This window comes from Topomyia yanbarensis, chromosome 2 (genome assembly GCF_030247195.1).
Source record: "Topomyia yanbarensis strain Yona2022 chromosome 2, ASM3024719v1, whole genome shotgun sequence".
In the NCBI taxonomy this organism is placed as follows: Eukaryota; Metazoa; Arthropoda; class Insecta; order Diptera; family Culicidae; genus Topomyia; species Topomyia yanbarensis.
In genome coordinates this window covers 176414940-176434045 of record NC_080671.1, presented here as the reverse complement: position 1 = coordinate 176434045, position 19106 = coordinate 176414940, and the positions used below count along the sequence as shown (strand labels likewise).

General features: G+C 39.8%; 2 protein-coding genes across 9 annotated transcripts in view; both read left to right on the top strand.

The window, feature by feature from the left end:
• The window catches only part of LOC131682206 (protein disks lost), a 763875-nt gene that overhangs the window by 325354 nt on the left and 419415 nt on the right, over positions 1 to 19106 (top strand). The gene's annotated exons all lie outside the window — the stretch shown is intronic.
• Positions 4846 to 19106, top strand: part of LOC131682207 (brain tumor protein) — a 30641-nt gene continuing 16380 nt past the window's right edge. The window contains exons 1-2 of one of the 7 annotated variants that reach the window (XM_058963530.1): positions 4846 to 4919; positions 6311 to 9721. In XM_058963530.1, coding sequence (XP_058819513.1) covers positions 6556 to 9291 — 2736 coding nt within the window. In that variant the 5' untranslated portion in view covers positions 4846 to 4919; positions 6311 to 6555 and the 3' untranslated portion in view covers positions 9292 to 9721. The other 6 variants (XM_058963528.1, XM_058963529.1, XM_058963533.1 and 3 more) reach the window with 6 other exon arrangements.

The following is a 19106-nucleotide window of genomic DNA, read 5'->3' as shown; positions in this document are numbered from 1 at the left end:
CACAGATGTAATGTATATGAATATATTCTTATGTTCGTGTTCGTACTACAAAATTTATCCACAACTATTGGTTTCGGATTTCCATATTTGATATTTGTATAGAAAAGCAGGGTAATGTTTTAGGTTAAACGAAAAAATCCTCACAATCTTGACGAAAATCAGTCAATGTATTCGGGGCGTTGATAGAGTACTACTGAATGATTTTTTGTAGATTTTGCCAACAGTGTGGAAAGAACTACTTTTTTCGTTCTCAAAGATGATCGCTTTTCGAGGCTTTCTCAGTTGAACCTTAAAGATGTAGAAGTAGAGTATGAAAAATTGAAAATATAGCGCATTGCGCACATAATAAGTCCGACTGAAAGTGCGGAAACGCCAATAGAACTGCGCTTTTACATTGAATCGTCTTGGTGTCTATTACGCACTTATGTATTATCCAACGATGAATAAGTGCGCCTCATACATGAAAACGATTCAATGTAAAAGCGCACTTTTATAAGAAAAATCGCACTTTCATGGAGTCCAGTTTTAAATGCCACGAATAATAATGAAGTTTTTGTGGATTGGGTCTCGTTACTGACAACGAAATTGTCTACAGTGATACTGGTCATAATTTTCATCTAAAATCATAAACATTTTTTTACTCGAGAGTTTTTTTGTCGTAGATAGACCACGACCTTCGCGAAATTCTGGCAATAACTGTAATGATTTAGCATTTGGTTTAACTGTAATGATTTAGCACGTAAGCCGGGTTTGATATTGATCTCTTTTAGATATAATCATTACATATTTTTAGACGCAATACATTTTCCACATTTGTTATTTTGAAACTATGTACTAATTTACGAAGAACAAGATTGGATCGTCTTATCTGGAATTCCCCACTTACTACTAAAAACTTTCCTTCAGTTGAAAGTCCATGTCCTCATTCTGGGGTTACTTTAAAAACTTCTTCTAACACTTACATTAAGTTCTTGACATCAATGTTTGTCATTCAAATGTTTTTTAAACTAATTCTGAAATGATGCTCATTGTTAAATTAATGTCAATCTGCATTTTTCGTAGTGTTTCAATATACTGTAAAATTTGAGCCGCTAAAATTCGTAGAATTCGATTCTAATTAAAAAAATGAATCTAAAAACATTTTTAACTGTTTAATTCGTTTTATTTCAGTGATTTATCAATTAACAAAGAGTTTCATCCATTTAACACGTTGAAATTTTGTGGGATTAATTCAGACCCCCTCGATTTCTCAGAAAATCGAAAGACTTTCTGACTGTCGTACACCGTGGAAACGCTATTCTAAACCATTCACGTTAACAGCTGAATCTAATTATTTGTTTTTTTTTGTAAGGAGATACGACGTGTTTCATTTCTTTGCCATTCTCCAAACAAAAATCACAATAATGGTCAAACCGTGATTAAAGCAACAAATAAAAGTGAAAAAATGACAGATGGGTGTTTTGGTGTTTTGGAAAGCTTAGGGCTCCTATTCTATGTATATGGACTCTATCTTTTTGTTTTGGTGAAAACACAAATATTTTCGAGACGCTCACCACTTTTGTGCGAAATGAGCGTACGGGACTATTCGGGCCGCCAATTCCATCAATCACCGTTCAGTGGCTTGCGACTACGCAGGCGATTGCATACGCCACAGCAAAGAGAATATCTTGAGCGTTTTTTCAAAACGTCATATCTGCAATGAGTTACTCTCTTTGTTTACTTTCTCTTCTGTTCATAATTCGGTCACTTTAACATTTATCCCTCAACTCTTTGCATAATATGCTAGTAAAAACCACCGTCTTTCGATCTGTACTGTAAAATAAGTGAAAAGTGTTATAGTGACGCCGTAAAAATCGAAAGAGAAAGTATAAACAGAGAGTAACTCTTTGCAGATATGACGTTTTGAAAAAACGCTCAAGATATATGATACGCTAATAGATAACTGTGACTAACCAGATTAAGTTTTTGTAACGCAATTTTTTTTTTTGTTTCTTAAAGAGTTTCTCTAATAATTATTTCATAGGTTTACATAATTCCATTGTAAAAAAAACTAAAAAAAGAGGGTTTGAATTACCACATAGAGAAGTCCGAAACCCCTACATTGTAAAACGATGGATAAACGTAGAGTTTTGCAAATCGCTACCTAGCGCCGCCATGGAGTGGTATTCTATGATACCAAAATGTAGCTCAGGTTTCAAACTAACAATTAGGACCGTTAAACGATAATTTCACAATTATCCACCTAACAGGGCGATTTGCTTAGGTAGGTCCGAATAGCCCCGGGTTCCACTATATATAAGAAAAAACGATTATGAAATTAAGCTTGACATAATTCGATAATTCGAAATAGTTGCGAACTAGTCTCACAAAAAATAGTTTTTAAAATTAGTAAGCTCTTAAAAATGAATTTGGCACATCCGACGCTATAGAAAAACTCGCTTGTAATTTATTACTTTTACTAAAATATGATTTATTTGTATTATAAAAAATAGACGCGCCTTCATAAAATAAGGTAAAGCTAAATGTCGTTTGTTTTGTAGCTTTTGGCCAGAAAATCAAAAAAAAAATTAAAAAGGTATAAGAAAACAGCATTTGATTAGTTTGGAGTAAAACTCATTCCAATTATAACTGATTCGATAAGCTATTCTGGTTGAATAAGCAATCTACCAAAAAAGTTTCAAGTGATCAAAGTCATCCCGGTTTACGGTACCTAAATGCAGGGTGTTTCAATGAAAAAACGCATAAGAAAAGTAAATTTTTCGAAAGTATTTCACTCATTTGTTTTTAGAAATTAAAAGGTCTGAATGGTAAAATTTCAACCCGTGAACACTACAATTGTACGACTTTTTATAGTTGCTTGTCATTTTGATCAATATAAGGAATATGTACTGTAAGGGGTCATGCATAAATGACGTAGCATTTTAGGGGGTAGGGGGGGTACACCAAATTTGTGGCGAAGTGTGACGAGGGGGAGGGTAGGGTCAGAAGTTGTGCGACGTAGCATTAAGTTTAAATTTTTTGGCGGGCATCAAAACCCATTAATTAGAGAAAACAATTTAATGTTCCTCCATTCCTAAGTTGATTTTCACACGGTTTTTCATTTGTAAATTTTACTGTTCGCGGAATGGCAGGCTCGCAAAGAAAAGGATAGATTTAAATTTCCACATTAGTTAGCGAATATTGCTAACTAGTAGACTTATTTTGGCAGCTGAATTAAATTTTCTTTCGGATTCAATCAAAGAAAATTTAGTAATTTAGTTGAGCTTATGCTTCCTAAAATCGTTGGCAGCTGCAGGATTGCGAACTTTTCTTCATGCTTTATGACATGTAAAATTCTAAACAAAACTATCCACACTATATTTGTCATGAAATGGGCTTCTTTTGTAGGCAATTTGCTGTTATAATGAAAATGTTGATAAAAGTCGTCAAACATTTTGTAAGGACATATATTTAAAAGAATTGAAAAACATATGTAATTTTTTCATCTCCCGGTCACGTTGCGTGGGGGGGGGGGGTTAGAGATATGCTACGTCATTTACAAGGGGGAGGTTAGAATTTTGTGACCAAATGCTACGAGGGGGGAGGGAGGGGTCGAAAATCGCCAGAAAAAAGCTACGTCATTTGTGTACGGCCCCTAATCTGGTTTTCGATAGCCACGTAATAATCACATGCTGTGCCGAAAATAACTTTGTTTGTTAATCTTTGTCACTAAGGACCATTTGGATAAGCACTCTTTATTTATAATTGGTCTTCTAATAAAACAATAGACGAAAGACCACAAATAATGAAGACCGTGCCTACGAAATGTTTCTTAGTAAAACACAAAATGTGACACCCCGCCGTTGTGCACTTTTGTTTGCTTCGCACCGCAACGCAATGCACCTAGGTACAGGCTTCAGTTGAATTCGCTAACTGCAGCAGCAACAGCAGCAGTAGACCGCCGGCAGCATCGAATGCAACAACAAAAACAACAGCATCGTAGACTGTTGATCACCATCCGTGCTCGGCAAGCGCAGCCTGGACGCGGTAGTGTATAGTCAATGACGGTGATTCCGGGCGCGGTGCTGGCGAGAATGCAGAGAACCCCAACCAACCCAATCCAAGAAGAAAGGAAGTTCGGATCGGTGTAGACTATTGGTGTGGAGAGGGGGAGATGGTGTAGATTGTGGGGGACGTGGTTGAGAGGGTGGATGAGGTGAGTGTGTCTCCCTCGTGCGCTCGATACATTCTTTGTTTAGTCATGGGGAAAAAGCAAAGCAGAACGCGCGTAGTGTTTTTGAACTTTGGGGCTCCCGGTGCTGTGGTGTTTGTGTCTAGAATATTCGTACGCACTCACTCCACAGTATCAAGCTAAGACAGATTCAAACACACACACAGGCGTAGATGTGTTGCTGCGTGTTTTGGTTATGGCGCTCTCTCGTGGCTAGACGCGAGATCCCGGTTCTCCCTCTCACTAGGGGGTGCTTTTGCTTGGGTTGGGTTGCGGTGTAAACAAAAAAACGGAGGCGCGCACATGTGCACTTACTGCTGGCAATTACGAGTGTGTTTGTACTTATCTCACTGAGTGCCAATGGCACTCATATGATGATTATTACGATGACGGTCGGCTTTTATTACCCGTCTGGTAGATACTCTTGTTTACCCTCGCTTGGTTTGATGCTAGCATAACTTATACTAGCGAGCCGTCTGTGTGAATGAGAACTGTGGGTACGCGAGGGAGAGTGAGTTCAGAATTTGAGTGAATAAACAGGTACAGTACCTTACCCATACGACACCCCATGCTTCTTTCTGCTTGCTTGGGACGCGGCTGTGTGTGTTAGTGTGGATGTAGCTGGCGTGGTAAAGCAGCTTTTGTCGGTTTCCAGCACATTTTATGCTCAACGGCTGCTAGTCGTACTGCAGACTCGACGAGAGTAACAGTGAGTTTCGTGCTTGGCACCAAATATTAGCAAAATATAGTCAGTTTTTCTCCTTGTTGCAAGGCTCACTCATAGAGGAGTAGAGAGAGTCCTACCGCAAGTCAGCCAGAAAGAGAGACGTTAGTCATCGACAAACAGTTTTTTTGCAGCTTAGTGTCTAATAAAGCACTCCAATCCGTCAAACACGGTGCGAAATTAGCATTGAAAACGTGCTTTCGAAACGTGGTCTTTGTCGCGTCTTCGCGTAATCGAACCATATGTTTGGCGTGTTTTTGCAATAATCATCGTCCAGTTTGAAGGAATTATCATAAAATATGGCCTGGAGACAACCTTGAGTCTTTAGCTGGAAGCTGCGCTCTCCATCCCGGGCTCTGAGCGTTGTGTTTGGCACACGGTCGATGGAAAAATTCTACGTCCGACTGCCTGAAAGGAAAGCTGAACAGGCATAGATAGATATACAACACAAACAATTGCTCGGAAGTGTACGTGTGTGAAACGATAGCGTGTAATACGGTTCAGAAGAAACGAACGAACGAACAACGCACAATTTTTATACGTCGCTGGAACAAAGATCTACCCGATTCCTTGTCCTTGCATCGCATTCCTCACATCTCTGGTTCGTTCAAGTGATTATCATTTTTTCGTTACATCCTTTCCTTCTTCCTTGGGCCATACATATCCAGACCAATCCATCATTACCTCCCTGTGTTTCAAGTTGCATTTTTTATGGTTTTTCTTTGCGCTCACATGCACACATCCTGACGTTCTCCGGTTCCATTTCAATACGGGTTTCCCTGTTCCTGTGCGATCGGATCGTTTTTTGTCCGTTTTACATTTCGTTCCTTTAAAGTTAATCGCACACAACGGAAAACGGTGGAACCTCGGCGATTCTAGTCACTCGACAGAAGCTTTAGATCAAGAAGCCGAGACGCGCGTAGTTAATAACCGTCAAAACATTACATAAAACCAACGACGCCGCGGTTTGGTAAACTGAACAAAAAAAAAACGAACATAACGACGAAACGCAGTGCAATTGAAAGTAATAAAAATATGTTGGAAGCATAAACATACAAGTAAAAGTAAAAATAGCTACGCGCGAATGGGAATAAGAAGGGGGGAATGCTCCGGGTGTGTTTGTGTGCGCAACCGAGAACGATCACGCTAGGATGTGATGAATGAAGAAGCAGAAGCGTAGAAAGGGGGAAAACGCGCATATTTTTCAGAAGAAAAAGAAGTTGCTCGAGTCGTGTTCTCTCGGCTGGGACTCCACCGACCACGGCGAAGAAGCCCAGAAGTCCCGAGATGTTCTCGAGTTTCATTGCTACCTACTGAAGGGAAATTTTATGTGTCTGTTATTAAAGTGCGTCTTCCATGTTTTTCTCCTCTTTTAGATCAGTGAAACGAAACAAATGCTTAAGCCGTTTAAAGTTGTTGAAATTTTGTAGAGATGCTAACTAGTGAAAGCAAAAGGTGAAAATAAATCGAGCCCAAGTGTGTGGTTTGCCAAGCAATGAGAATCGGAAAAAGTAAAGTGTTGAACTAGCCAGCGATAGTAAAAAGTGTTAGAAGAAAACAAAAAAAACTGCTTATCAAAACCCCCTCGCAAAAATCGATTCATTGATGCGTGCACAGTAAAATGGCCTCATCTCCTACGCCATCGCTAGAATCGTTACCCGGTGCATCAAACTCGATTGGATCGTACGGTGAGCCTACTGACTACCTATCGGACTCGCCTCTGACCACCCTAAGCGGTTCGGCAACAGGATCATCGCCCCCGGCCAGTGATAGCGCCATCTGTGACGACTACGTAACCGCGTCCAGTCTCGAATCGGCCCAGTCCAACAGTTCTGAATCGTTGTTTCCCCGGTGCACCGGCTGCAAAAGCAAACAGTCGGATGCTGTAGCCAAGTGTATCGATTGTGTAAATTTCCTGTGTTCCAACTGTGTCACTGCTCATCAATTTATGCACTGTTTTGACGGACATTCCGTGTTTCGTTTTGGAAATTCGTCATCCAGTACCGGTTCCACGACCGGCACAACGACAACAATCGCAAACGGTGGTGTTTTAGGTGGCCTAGAGGGAAGCCTGCTGGCCAACAACATACTGAATAGTAGTAAAATAATGAACGGATTCGAGCCATCCCCACATCGATTGACCTCGCTGAATCTGACGATCAAAGACGACACCAGCAGTCTGGTGAAGTCCATCATGAACAATGTGATAACACCGCCAACGTCCAACGGAACCGGTGGTGGAATCAACCTACCCATTACCACCGTCAACCAGCTCAACAGTCAGCTATCGGCCCTGAACGTAAACGGTATCGAAATGAACGGCCCAAACAAGCCAAACTACTTCTGCAAACGCCACACCAACGAACTGCTCAAGTTCTTCTGCCGAACCTGCAGCGTTCCCGTCTGCAAGGACTGCATGCTTATGGAACATCCGAATGGGGTGCACGAATGTGAACACAACCCGGATTCGACCCCAAAACAGATTGAAAATCTTTTGCACACCGTCAGCGAGGTTCGCGCCAAGGCGACGGAACTGCGGGCACTGATCAAAAACGTTGAACACAGTAGCCAGCGCATCCAGGGGCAATACCACAAGGCACAGAACGAAATAACCGAAACCCATCAGTTCTACCGCTCGATGCTAGACGAGCGCAGGGCCGAACTGTTGAAGGAACTGGAGAGTTTCTATAACACCAAGAACATGTCCCAATCGGTGCTACTAACCAAGAGTCAGGATCAGGTCGACAAAGTACTGCAGAGTTGCGAGTTTGTCGAACGCCTTAGTAAATGTGCCGGCCTAGCGGAGACAATCATGTTGCGAAAGTTTATGGAAAACAAGCTCCTGCTCTTCCCGAGTATTACGCAAGACCTGCAATCATCCTACGAACTAGACTTTGTATCGAACTATCAGGCAATCCAAGTTGGCGTACGGAACACATTCGGCTACATCCGATCGACCTCTGATATGACCTCCACGACAAAGCAACCCCCGATCGCCCGGCCTACATCGACAAACGCGAATTGCGGCTCGAACGGAGTTATCGGATCCAATCTTATCATGACCAACGGCAACAGTCCGTCCAGCAGTACCGGCAGTTTGAATATGATCCAGCACCAGAACCAGATGATGGTAAATGGAGGCAACAATGGGCATCTAATCGATCGGCAATACTCCAACGGTAATGGCAACAGCGGAAACGGTATGAGCATGTCCACGTCACCCTCGCAAACCAACGGCGTCGGAGGAGGAGGTGGTGGTGGCGGTGGTTTATCATCGTTCGATTCCAACATAATTTCGAAGCGCTTCAATAGCGCCAACAGTTTGGGACCATTCGTTGGAGAAGTGCAACCCCTGCAACCGTTAAACCCGTACGAAAAGTGGAGCAACGGGGGGACCGATATCTTCAACAACATCAACGACCAGTACACCATTCCGCTGAATCACATCCCACAGGAGTCGATGATTGATCTCAGCTCGAAACTGATGAATACGTCAATTTTCCCACCGAAGTCGCAGATCAAGCGACAGAAAATGATCTATCACTGCAAGTTTGGCGAATTTGGTGTGATGGAGGGGCAGTTCACGGAACCCAGTGGTGTGGCCGTCAATGCACAAAACGATATCATTGTGGCCGATACCAACAATCATCGGATTCAGATCTTCGACAAGGAAGGTCGTTTCAAGTTCCAATTTGGTGAGTGTGGCAAAAGAGACGGCCAACTGTTGTACCCGAATCGCGTAGCGGTAGTGAGGACTTCCGGGGATATTATTGTCACCGAACGATCGCCCACACACCAGATTCAGATCTACAACCAGTACGGCCAGTTTGTGCGAAAGTTTGGCGCAAATATTCTGCAGCATCCCCGCGGCGTTACGGTTGATAGCAAGGGCCGTATCGTGGTGGTAGAGTGCAAGGTGATGCGAGTGATTATCTTCGACCAGTCTGGCAATGTGCTGCAAAAGTTTGGCTGCAGTAAGCACCTGGAATTCCCGAACGGTGTAGTGGTGAATGACAAGCAGGAAATTTTCATTAGCGACAACCGGGCGCACTGCGTTAAAGTGTTCAATTATGAGGGCCAGTTCCTGCGGCAGATTGGCGGCGAAGGTATCACCAACTACCCAATCGGAGTCGGAATCAATGCGAGTGGCGAGATCCTTATTGCAGACAATCACAACAATTTCAACCTGACCATTTTCACCCAGGACGGCCAGCTAGTGTCGGCCTTGGAGAGCAAGGTCAAACATGCCCAGTGCTTTGACGTGGCGCTGATGGACGATGGCAGTGTAGTGCTGGCGAGCAAGGATTACAGATTGTACATCTACCGGTACGTTCAAGTACCGCCGATTGGATTGTAAAGGGAGGAGAATCTGCGCGCCGAACAGGCGTGCGGATCGAGTGAATCCGGCGGAAGAGGCACTACTTTTTCGAGACACAGAAAAAACGCAATATGCATGAAACGAACTGATTCAACATAGACGGGTGAGGGGGAAAAGTGTGTGTGTGCTCCTCGCCAAAATTATTGAACGACTGTGAGTGAAGTTTCGTCCCGAGATAAACAAGAAGAAAAAAAAAGAACATTAAGAACCAACTCTAGTCCTCGCCATCTCCGCCGCCGTTTCCAGAGGAGGCCGTTCGTCTTCTGTTCTACAACAACTATTCTACTATTACTGTGCGTGTACATGCGTTCGTTAGTTCGTTCGTGTGTGTGTGCTCGTATGCATGCGGTTTCGGATCAGCCCGGAACGCAATTCAACAGCGAAAGGAAAATCTCCATCTGAAACACAGGTAAGTCCGCGTCCCAAACAACACTCTATAATCGACATAAAAAATAGGTTTTATCGGATCCAACCCTCTTAAAAGCTACCCCGCTGCTGGTGGTGATTCTCTTTCATCAATTTGAGTTTCTTCTTGCCGTTGGTCTTCTTTCTGTGTGTGTCGCCGGTTGCCGGGACCATCGTCGTCGTCGTCGTCGTCGTCATCATCACCATCATCATCGTCGGCCGTCTATTTTTGTACCTTTTGTAAAGTCTGCAATATTCATCTATCCATCCTGCCACAGGCAGGGGTTTGTTCGAGAGTGTTCAATATGCCCGCTGGCTGCTACTCACTCACTCATCTGCCTGGGGTACCCTTATCCCATCCGGACCGGTTCGGTGGTACTTACCTACTAGAAGTGGCAGCTGAAACGAAATGTGCGGAAAATGTCCTGATCAGCAGGCACCCGCCACTACTACGAGTATCCTTCCCGAGCGCTAGTAATTGGTTGCTTGTTGGCCACCCATTCTGTTGGTAGTGTAGGTAGGTAAGCTAGATCCTCCTCGCCCCCACCACCATCTATCTGTGGGGGGTAAAAAATATCCTCGGTGAGTGAGAGGTAAGGGTAATTGTTATACTAGTAACGACTAACGATTAAGGGCGAGAACTAATTTGAGCTGAAAGGTACAGTCGTTGGATTTGACTGCGCTTTCCGGGAAATTGATTCGATTACGGCTGGCGTTGCTGGGATACGCCGGGATAGGTTTGGTGGGACGTTATTGAATTGCGCTCGCTCTAGCCTCTAGGTGATCCAGCTCCCCTAATGGGGCTTTGAAGGGAATCCGTCAGAAACACACGAATCCTTTGAACTGCCACTCCGGTAATGGTCCACTCACTGCATCGGTCGAGAATTGGGCGACCGGTAAAATGTTAATTCTGGTGTTGGCTAAAGGGGCACACCGATTTAGGGAGGGATTGCTATTTTGTATGCTTTTAACTTGAACAGTCGAGTTAGTGCTGGAGAATTGTGGGCGAAAACGGGTGTACGGGGTTTGCTGCTTTAGACGTGTAGATCAGAAAGATAAAATGATTTTCGGAACCTTTCAAAAACGACGAACAATAATGATAAAAATAAGGATTTTACAGCCTTTGAATGATTTTTTCATTCGCTGTTCAAAGTAATTTTACTGTTTTGATGTGTTTACCTTCGATTCCAGAACAAACGATAGGGTACAGCTTGATGCGCGGGTTGGATTAGTAGTCGTAGTAGGGTAAAGCGCTATTTTTTCTCCTTAAGGGTATTTATAAATTGGTGAAATGCTCGTGTTTTAACGCATCGAAAACTCGCATCGAACAAAGATGACAGATACTGCTCTAACCAACGGCTTCAAATGGGTAGGGTGATAACCGAAATAGACCGAAAACAGGCTCATTACCCTTTTAACAATGGCACGTTGGTATCTGATTCTCATAGGTAACGTGCGTTGATTAGCTTTACGATTATTCGTTTGCAACAATTATAAATGATGGGATTGGACGGGAATAGAAATATCCAGGACTATTATACCATTTTAATTCGGTTTGTTGAGACGCGCTATGAGAGATCATGTCACCCTTGGTTGTTTGTTGTTTTCTGGACACTGAAATTTTACATTGGAGATATTTAACCTGAATTGCGAATTACTGGATAGAAACAACTCGTTTGGCTGTGAGTAGTTCTCGTACGTTTTAAAAACGCTTCCGCTACATCGCTGAATCAGCTAATACTATTGTACATCCTAGGACAGAATAAAACAATGCAGTCTTAGAAGGAAAAGGAAATACATAAAACAAGGATTTAGTTTATTCGAGGCAGGCTTAGTGTAGTTAGTTAATCGGTTGCTTTGTGCGCTGCACACCTGGGTTTGATTCCCAACTTTGCACATAGGGTTAGAGATTTTTTAACCTGAAAAAGAGACAAATGACACTAAGTTTAAACCTCTATAGTCGAAATAAAAATGAAGGTTAACGTCGAATTTTTGAATGAAGACGAATCGCTTAGCTGTGAGTAGTTTAAGTACGTACGTTTTGAAAATATGCTGTCCCTACAGCGCTGAACAAGCCAATATTGCTGTATACGACAAGATCTAGAAAGCAAATGCATAGTTTTATTTCTGACTGCTAATATTTTATTTATATGTAGTAACTTAAGAGATTCTAAATCAATCGTCTCGAACTATTCCGAAGACAAAATGCTACGACAGAGTCACAACAAAAATGCAACATCATTTGTGTACGCTTCCTATTTTTAATTGAAAGTTGGGATAATTTTCTTAGCATCATAAAATTTTGAGGTTAGTCTGTTAAAAGCAATAGCTCATTTTTATAAGAAATGCTACAGCAAGATTCTTTCGAATATCTCGAATAGAAAAAAAGACCTTCAGCTATATCTTGCATTGACGATACCGTGAACGATGATATATGGCAGCTAGAATTATGGTTTGTCGCAAACATTTTACGGTATTCTTCTGGTTATTTATAATTAAATCTTTTAGGATTTCCGGAGCTGTGCCTGATACATGTAGGTGTTGATCCTATTAACACCTATTAACACCAACCCACCATCAATTGTGGGCTAATCTGGGATATGATATTCCACAGAAACAGTTTTGTGAAATCAGTTGCTCAGAATTGATTGCTAGATCTTTTCGTAGTTTGAATTGAAATAATTCTTTGTTGATCTCTAATTGAGCCCGAATCACAATCAAATATGCACTGTTATCAGGATTTCAAAATACAGAAATTCATGAATGCTTGCATCTAGAAATCAGGGAATTAGGTAGAGACAAGTTTCACAGGATGGTGGAACCCAAAATGCCCCCCCCCCCTTGGTTTCGTGCTAACCATCCCATTGACATTAAAAATCCACTCCAGTCTGAGCTCAAAAATATGCTTACTGGCGTGGGAAACCAGAGCTTAACATCCTGTATCCCTTAGACCAGAGTTAGGGAACGAGGGATTAAAACAAATAAACTCCTGAAATAAACAACAAAAAGGTAATGAATCCGCGAATTTAGAAAAAAAGAATCGTGGTAGATAAAATGTATAATTTATGAATTTTGGGACCTAGAGAAATTGTCGATTGTCACGGTAAAGATGGACTTGTCTGCCTATACCAGGAAACATGCTAGTGAACTCGGGTGATTCGTAGTTATGCTGCCTAAGCTGCCTAAGCTCGACCTTCATTAGCAGAAGACAAAAATTAAGCCCATACGATATTAAGCCCGTTTCTAATGATCCTGTCAATTCTAGTTTTCCGATCCGTTTACTTCACAATCCTTGCTCTCACTTGAAACTATGGCTCTAATTTTCATAACATTCCCTACCCAGTAATTTCTAGCTAATTGAATGTCGTTAAAATATAAAAAGGAAAAATGTGACTAACATAGTCGAAATAAAAAAAGAAAAAAAGAAATTACATATTTGTGCACAAACTTCATCCTACATACACTAATAAATTCAGCGATCGAAGTATCAAACTTTTTAGGAAGCATGGAAAACGGATTAGGCGTGTCTAAATTGGCCAAAATTCACAGACTAAAGATCCAAAAATCCAACTCAACGTTGCAAAAATATAAGGACACAAATATTTACCTATCGAAAAATCCAAATCTTCCAAAAAGACAAAAAAAAAATGCTAGAAATAATAGATTCAAAGATTTAAATATTTAGAGATCCAAATACTAAAAGATACAAAAATTCGAACTCATTAATTAAAAATTTCGATGATCTTAATAAACCGATGATCCAAAGATTCTTTGATCCAATATATCGTACGAACCGAATGGAACAGAAAAAACAGAGTACTCAGAGTCCAGTATGCAAGAAGTATAGAAGGAAACGGGTCAAAGAGTGTAGGAATTAAATACCACAAGTTCAGTGAGCTAACCGTTTGAAGGTAGCCAGGGTTCCAGGATCTTGAATTGTGAAAATTTGGTAATTCGGGGAATCAATAATCTAAAAATCCTGGAATACATTAGTTTGAAAAATTGGAAGTTAAGTCTTTAAAATCCAGAATATCTGTGACAAAAGATATCTACAATTCATGATTCTTGGGCTGAATACTGCAATCATCTGGGTTCGTGATGCAACGATACTATTGATTCGTAAATAAAGAAATACAACAATTCAGAGACATCGTGTAGCGATTAGCTATATAAAGAGTTTTGGTACTTGGGAATTTAATACTTCCAACAGTGAATTAGCACTCGGAATCCATGTGGATTTTGAAACTCGAGAATATCAGGAAATAATCAGAAATTCCGCAGTTTAATATGCAGTAATATGGAAAGCTCGGAACAAATGGAATTACAATTCAAAGCGTCAGAAACCTAATACTTTAAATATAAAGTTTTTTTTTTTAAATTTAATAATCGTAGGACAGATTAGATCCCGAGTATCCAATATGGAATACACTTCAGAGTAAATCATGCAAAATTATAAACTATTACCCGATCCAAATAGGACGAACAATCCAAAGGAATCAAATCAAAGCTATTTAGAAATCAGAGAAAACAGAGTACTCCGAGTCCAGTATGCAAAGAGTATGGAAATTAACGGGTCAAAGATCTTGGGAATTAAATACCATAAGTTCAGTGAACTAGGCGTTTAAAGGCAGTTCCTGGATCTTGAAATGTGAATATGTTCTAATTCAGGAATTCAATAATCGACAAATTTGGAAATCCTAGAATACATGAACTCAGAAAATTGGAAAATCTTCAAAATCCAAAAATATTCGATAAAAGATATCCACAATTCCTGATTTTTGAGCTTATTGCTGCAATCACTAATAATTGGAGAAGATTCTAACAAATCCGTAAATCAAGGAATGCAATAATTCAGAGCTATCGGCTACCAGATATCAATAGATTTGGAACCGGGAAATTCAATACTCCCTTGTGTCGTGAATTTTGAATATCAGGAAATAATCAGAAATTTCGTAGTTCAGTACACAGTGATACGGACAAATGGAATTGCAAATAAACGACCTAATACTTTAAATATGTAATGTTCCATGTAAATCATCGCTCTTGTCTCCACGTATCTACTTCTCTCATATATGAATTCCAGTCAATGACAAATACATTCAAAAAATGAGAGGAAAATGAAGGATATGAGTTGAGACTCCTTTCGCGGGGAAGCTGTGAAGTAAATTTCAAAATAACAAGTCTTGAGCGTTTTTTTCAAAACGTCATATCTGCAATGAGTTACTCTCTTTGTTTACTTTCTCTTCTGTTAATAATTCGGCCACTTTAGCATTTATCCCTCAGCTCTTTGCATAATATGGTAGTTAAAACCACCGTCTTTCGATCTGTACTGTAAAATAAGTGAAAAGTGTTATAGTGACGCCGTAAAAATCGAAAGAGAAAGTAAACAAAGAGAGTAACTCATTGCAGATATGACGTTTTGAAAAAACGCTCAAGAAGTATCCTTATCTAATATGATCCAATATTTGAGATAGATTTGCTTTTGGTCCTGTTTGTCACTGAGCGATAGCAATCACAGATGCTCAAAAAGGTGACAGCTTGTATTAAATGATGGTTCTCCCCGGCGGTTTGTTTTTATAGAGGTTTTAACATGGTAATTCGCCTCCTTTTTCTATTTTGCGTTTTTTATATATTTATTATATGGGATACTTGCTGCTCTCTTTTTTGATCGGTATGTTTGACTACATATCTAACGGTTCAGAGATGGAGACGATGGTGTAAACGCCATTCAAGTTCAAGTCAGGAAAGATTTTTAGAGGTCAATAGAGGATCGGATAGAGGATAATTGACCTGTACACAAACAATCGCTGCCTAAATCTGTCGAAAGAGAAAGTAAAGTTGACGAACCAAATCTTTGCCTATTTGCTTAAATTTCAAGAAAATATCTAGCCTGCAGATAAACAAGTAATCGCGGATTGAAGAAAAGAAAAAAAAATATTGTTACAGCTACGCAAGATTTTCTGATATTTTAATTGTCTTGAAATATCTTTATCTTGAAATTCATTAATTCTGGTATTCATAACTCAAAACACAATTTATTCTGAACACATTTATGTAAACAAGCACAAGAATCAAAAGATCAATGAATTTTAGAGCTTTCAAAACCAAAAGTTTAGACACCAAGAATCTGACTTAGAGATGCTGATTCGATGAATTTCAAAGAATAACTCAGTTATTTTGAATCCAAGAATCTTTTTGCCTAGGAATATATGACTGAATAGATTGAAGAACGCAAATACGGAAGAATTCTATCAAGTTTTCAACACTTCAGGAAACACTGACTGAAAATGAGATTTTTGCTCAAATTACAAGAAAATAACAAGCCTGTAGATAATTAAGTAATCGTGGAATGCAAAGAATAAAAAAAATCTAGTGTTTCAGTTATGCAAGATTTTACAATGTTCAGTTATCTTGAGATAAGTATATATCTGGAAAGTCTTTAATTCTGATATTCATTAATCAAAACACATAATTTACTCTGAACAAATTTATGTGAGCAAACCCAAGAATCCAAATATAAATGATATCAGAACTTCAAAAACCAAAAATTCACGCACCAAGATGCTGTGTTAGGGATCTTGAATTTATTAACCTGAAAACATAACTCGGTTATTTAGAATCGTAGAATTGAGAATTTCAAGAATCTTCATATCCTGGAACAGATGAAAAGAAGAGATGAATAGATTGAAAAACACATATACAGAAGAATGCTAGGTTTCAAAATCAAAATCTCAATAATCCAGGACAGAATGACTGAAAATGAGAGAAAGAAAATGCTCATCAATGTCAGTTTTTGTATTCGTTTGCTATAATGGGCGAGAGAGAGCCGATTCCAAAATTCCCTTAAAAGCTCTGTATAACGAGAGACAAACTGTGATATAAATATCTTCTTGCCGTGTGCAGCGGAAGCAAGAATTAGATGAGTTGAGAGATATAATTGAGGGAGTGATTTGCGATCCTTGCTTAGAGAACGAATTAGAACGGAGATACAAGACAAGAGATCCGCAGCCTAGGAGTTATTACTAGGATTCGATATAAAATTCGTAGACATGAGAGCTTGAGCTTGTGCGAGCACCCCTGGCTGCTACTCCGTTATCGATCGGGACTAGCTGAAGTTGCACAGGGAATCAGTAGATAATTATGCTTGGGATTAGCGAAACATCTTTCAATGTGCAACTCCTGGTAATCCTAAAGTGTTTCTGATCAATACCGGCGCCGGCCAGGCCCGAACGTAGATCGCGGAAGGAAAGGGAAGGAATGGTTAGTCCGATACTTGTTTTTGATAGAGGCCGTATATACTACTGCGCACTCCACAAGTATCACGGGAGGAGGATATTTTTGTTAGTAGAGTATAGAAGTTGGATATACTTCTTCTTTACCGACGCCAGAGAGGTGATTCCACCTACCTGGACTAGATATCGATCCACCAATTTCATGGACCGGGGACCAACGGCTTTACTTCCCTTCCGAAGGAAGACGTGACCACAGATTTTTTCACCTCACAAAAATCTCAACGACCTCGGCTGGAATTGAACCCAGGCTAACTGGAATGAGTGCTGGTCACGCTTACCACTCAACCACCGGCGTCGTCGAAAAAAAAATCCTAGACATGAGACACATAATAAAAATTGAGAATTGATTCTTTTGACATCTGCACGTCAAATCTGAAACAAAAACGGATGTTTCACAAATCAAATCTTTTAAAATTACTATTGGGTCAATAAGCTTTAGGCTGTTCTTGGTTTTTTCCGATGCAGCTGACGTTGAAGATACGTAATCTATTTTTTTTTCATTTGTCTGTTAAATGACAAATATAAATTTTTGAAATAAATTTAATATAATCACACCTTCCATTTAAATAGCTGTAGTAAAAGAAGAACTTCTTTATCATCAGCCTCTATTGAAATTGTCGAAACGAACCAAAGGTAATTGCACTTTATGGAATAACGTTTCCTCGCGAATGTGACAACTGGTTATTTGGTTGGGTTTAGAACCGTTCTGAAATTGAACAGGTCCGAGTTGCATTCCTTGCGGGATGCCGGATGTGGCGGGAAATGCAGAGAATAAACAGTCCTTAATATTGATTTGAAACTGACTCTAATCAAACTAGAGATGAAGAATTGCTCCATGCATGACGAATCGGTTGCTTGGCTGTGGCTTTATCGTGGTTGATGGTGCTTATGTTTATAGTATGGTGCTTATGTTTATAGTATTTTTAAATTAATACTGACCCGAGAATCAATGATCCAAAGATAAAAAGTTCTAAAGTCTTCATCTACCTTAACTAAACAATTAACCATCAGAAGTTCCAAATATTCAAAGAACCAAATTTCAAAAGACTCAAAAATGAAATGATCTAGAAAATCCAACCATCGATTTGACAGAATCGAAATAAGCAAAAATCCACACTTCTCAAAATTCAAAAACCCAGTCCAACGTTACAGATATGTAAGACATGAAAGAAAACTTAAAAATTCCTAGAGATCCCAATAACTGTTGTGACGACATTTAATTAGCAAGAGGCTGGAAGGTGTGAAGTATGGGAAGAGTCATGGTGCTCAAGGAAGAGTAAGGAATTGAAGGAAGTTTAGAAAGACGTGGAATGGGGTCATATGAGCAAGCTTAGAGTTTCCTGACGACTTAACCCCTTGTCTTCTAACGCAGGAGTCAGGATATTTTGGAATCACCTGATTCTGCAGCTTGTCCGGAGAAGCGTAAAATCCCTTAGTAGCTTATGCTGCCGAAACCGACCAATGCTGTGGTATTGAAATCCAGAGATTCAAAGATTCAATCCAAATATCCAAAAATTCAATGCTATGATAACAATAATCCGTAAACACCGAAGGGGATGAAAGATTTTAAACCATTGTGATCCAAAGATCCACACATTCAAAAATCCGTTTCCAATGCATCCAAAAATCTGAAAGATTTGCGAACCCAAAAATGCAATTTTAGATCTATTGATCTGATGAAGGCATTCTAATGATTTAAATCCGAAAGATTCACAAATCTAAAGATCCCAATATGCATAATTTCGAATTTCCACTAAGCCAAAGAAACAAAAATTGTATTAAATAAAACAAAGATCTGACAGATCCAAAGATGAACAGATCTAAATTCTGATTCAAGTGAATGATCCAAAGATTCGAATGATACAAAAATTTGAAAGATGCGAATGGACCAAATAAAAAAACCAAATGATTCGAATTAGATTAAATTAAATTAAAAGGTATATGCAAGGATCCAAAATCAAAATCCGCTAGTCAGAAGATCTGAGCTACTTGAATGGACCATAAAATGCAATGATCTAAATATCCACAAACTTAAAAAGAAGATACAAAAGTTCACAAATTCAAAAATTCAAAGATCTAAAAAGATACAAAGATTCA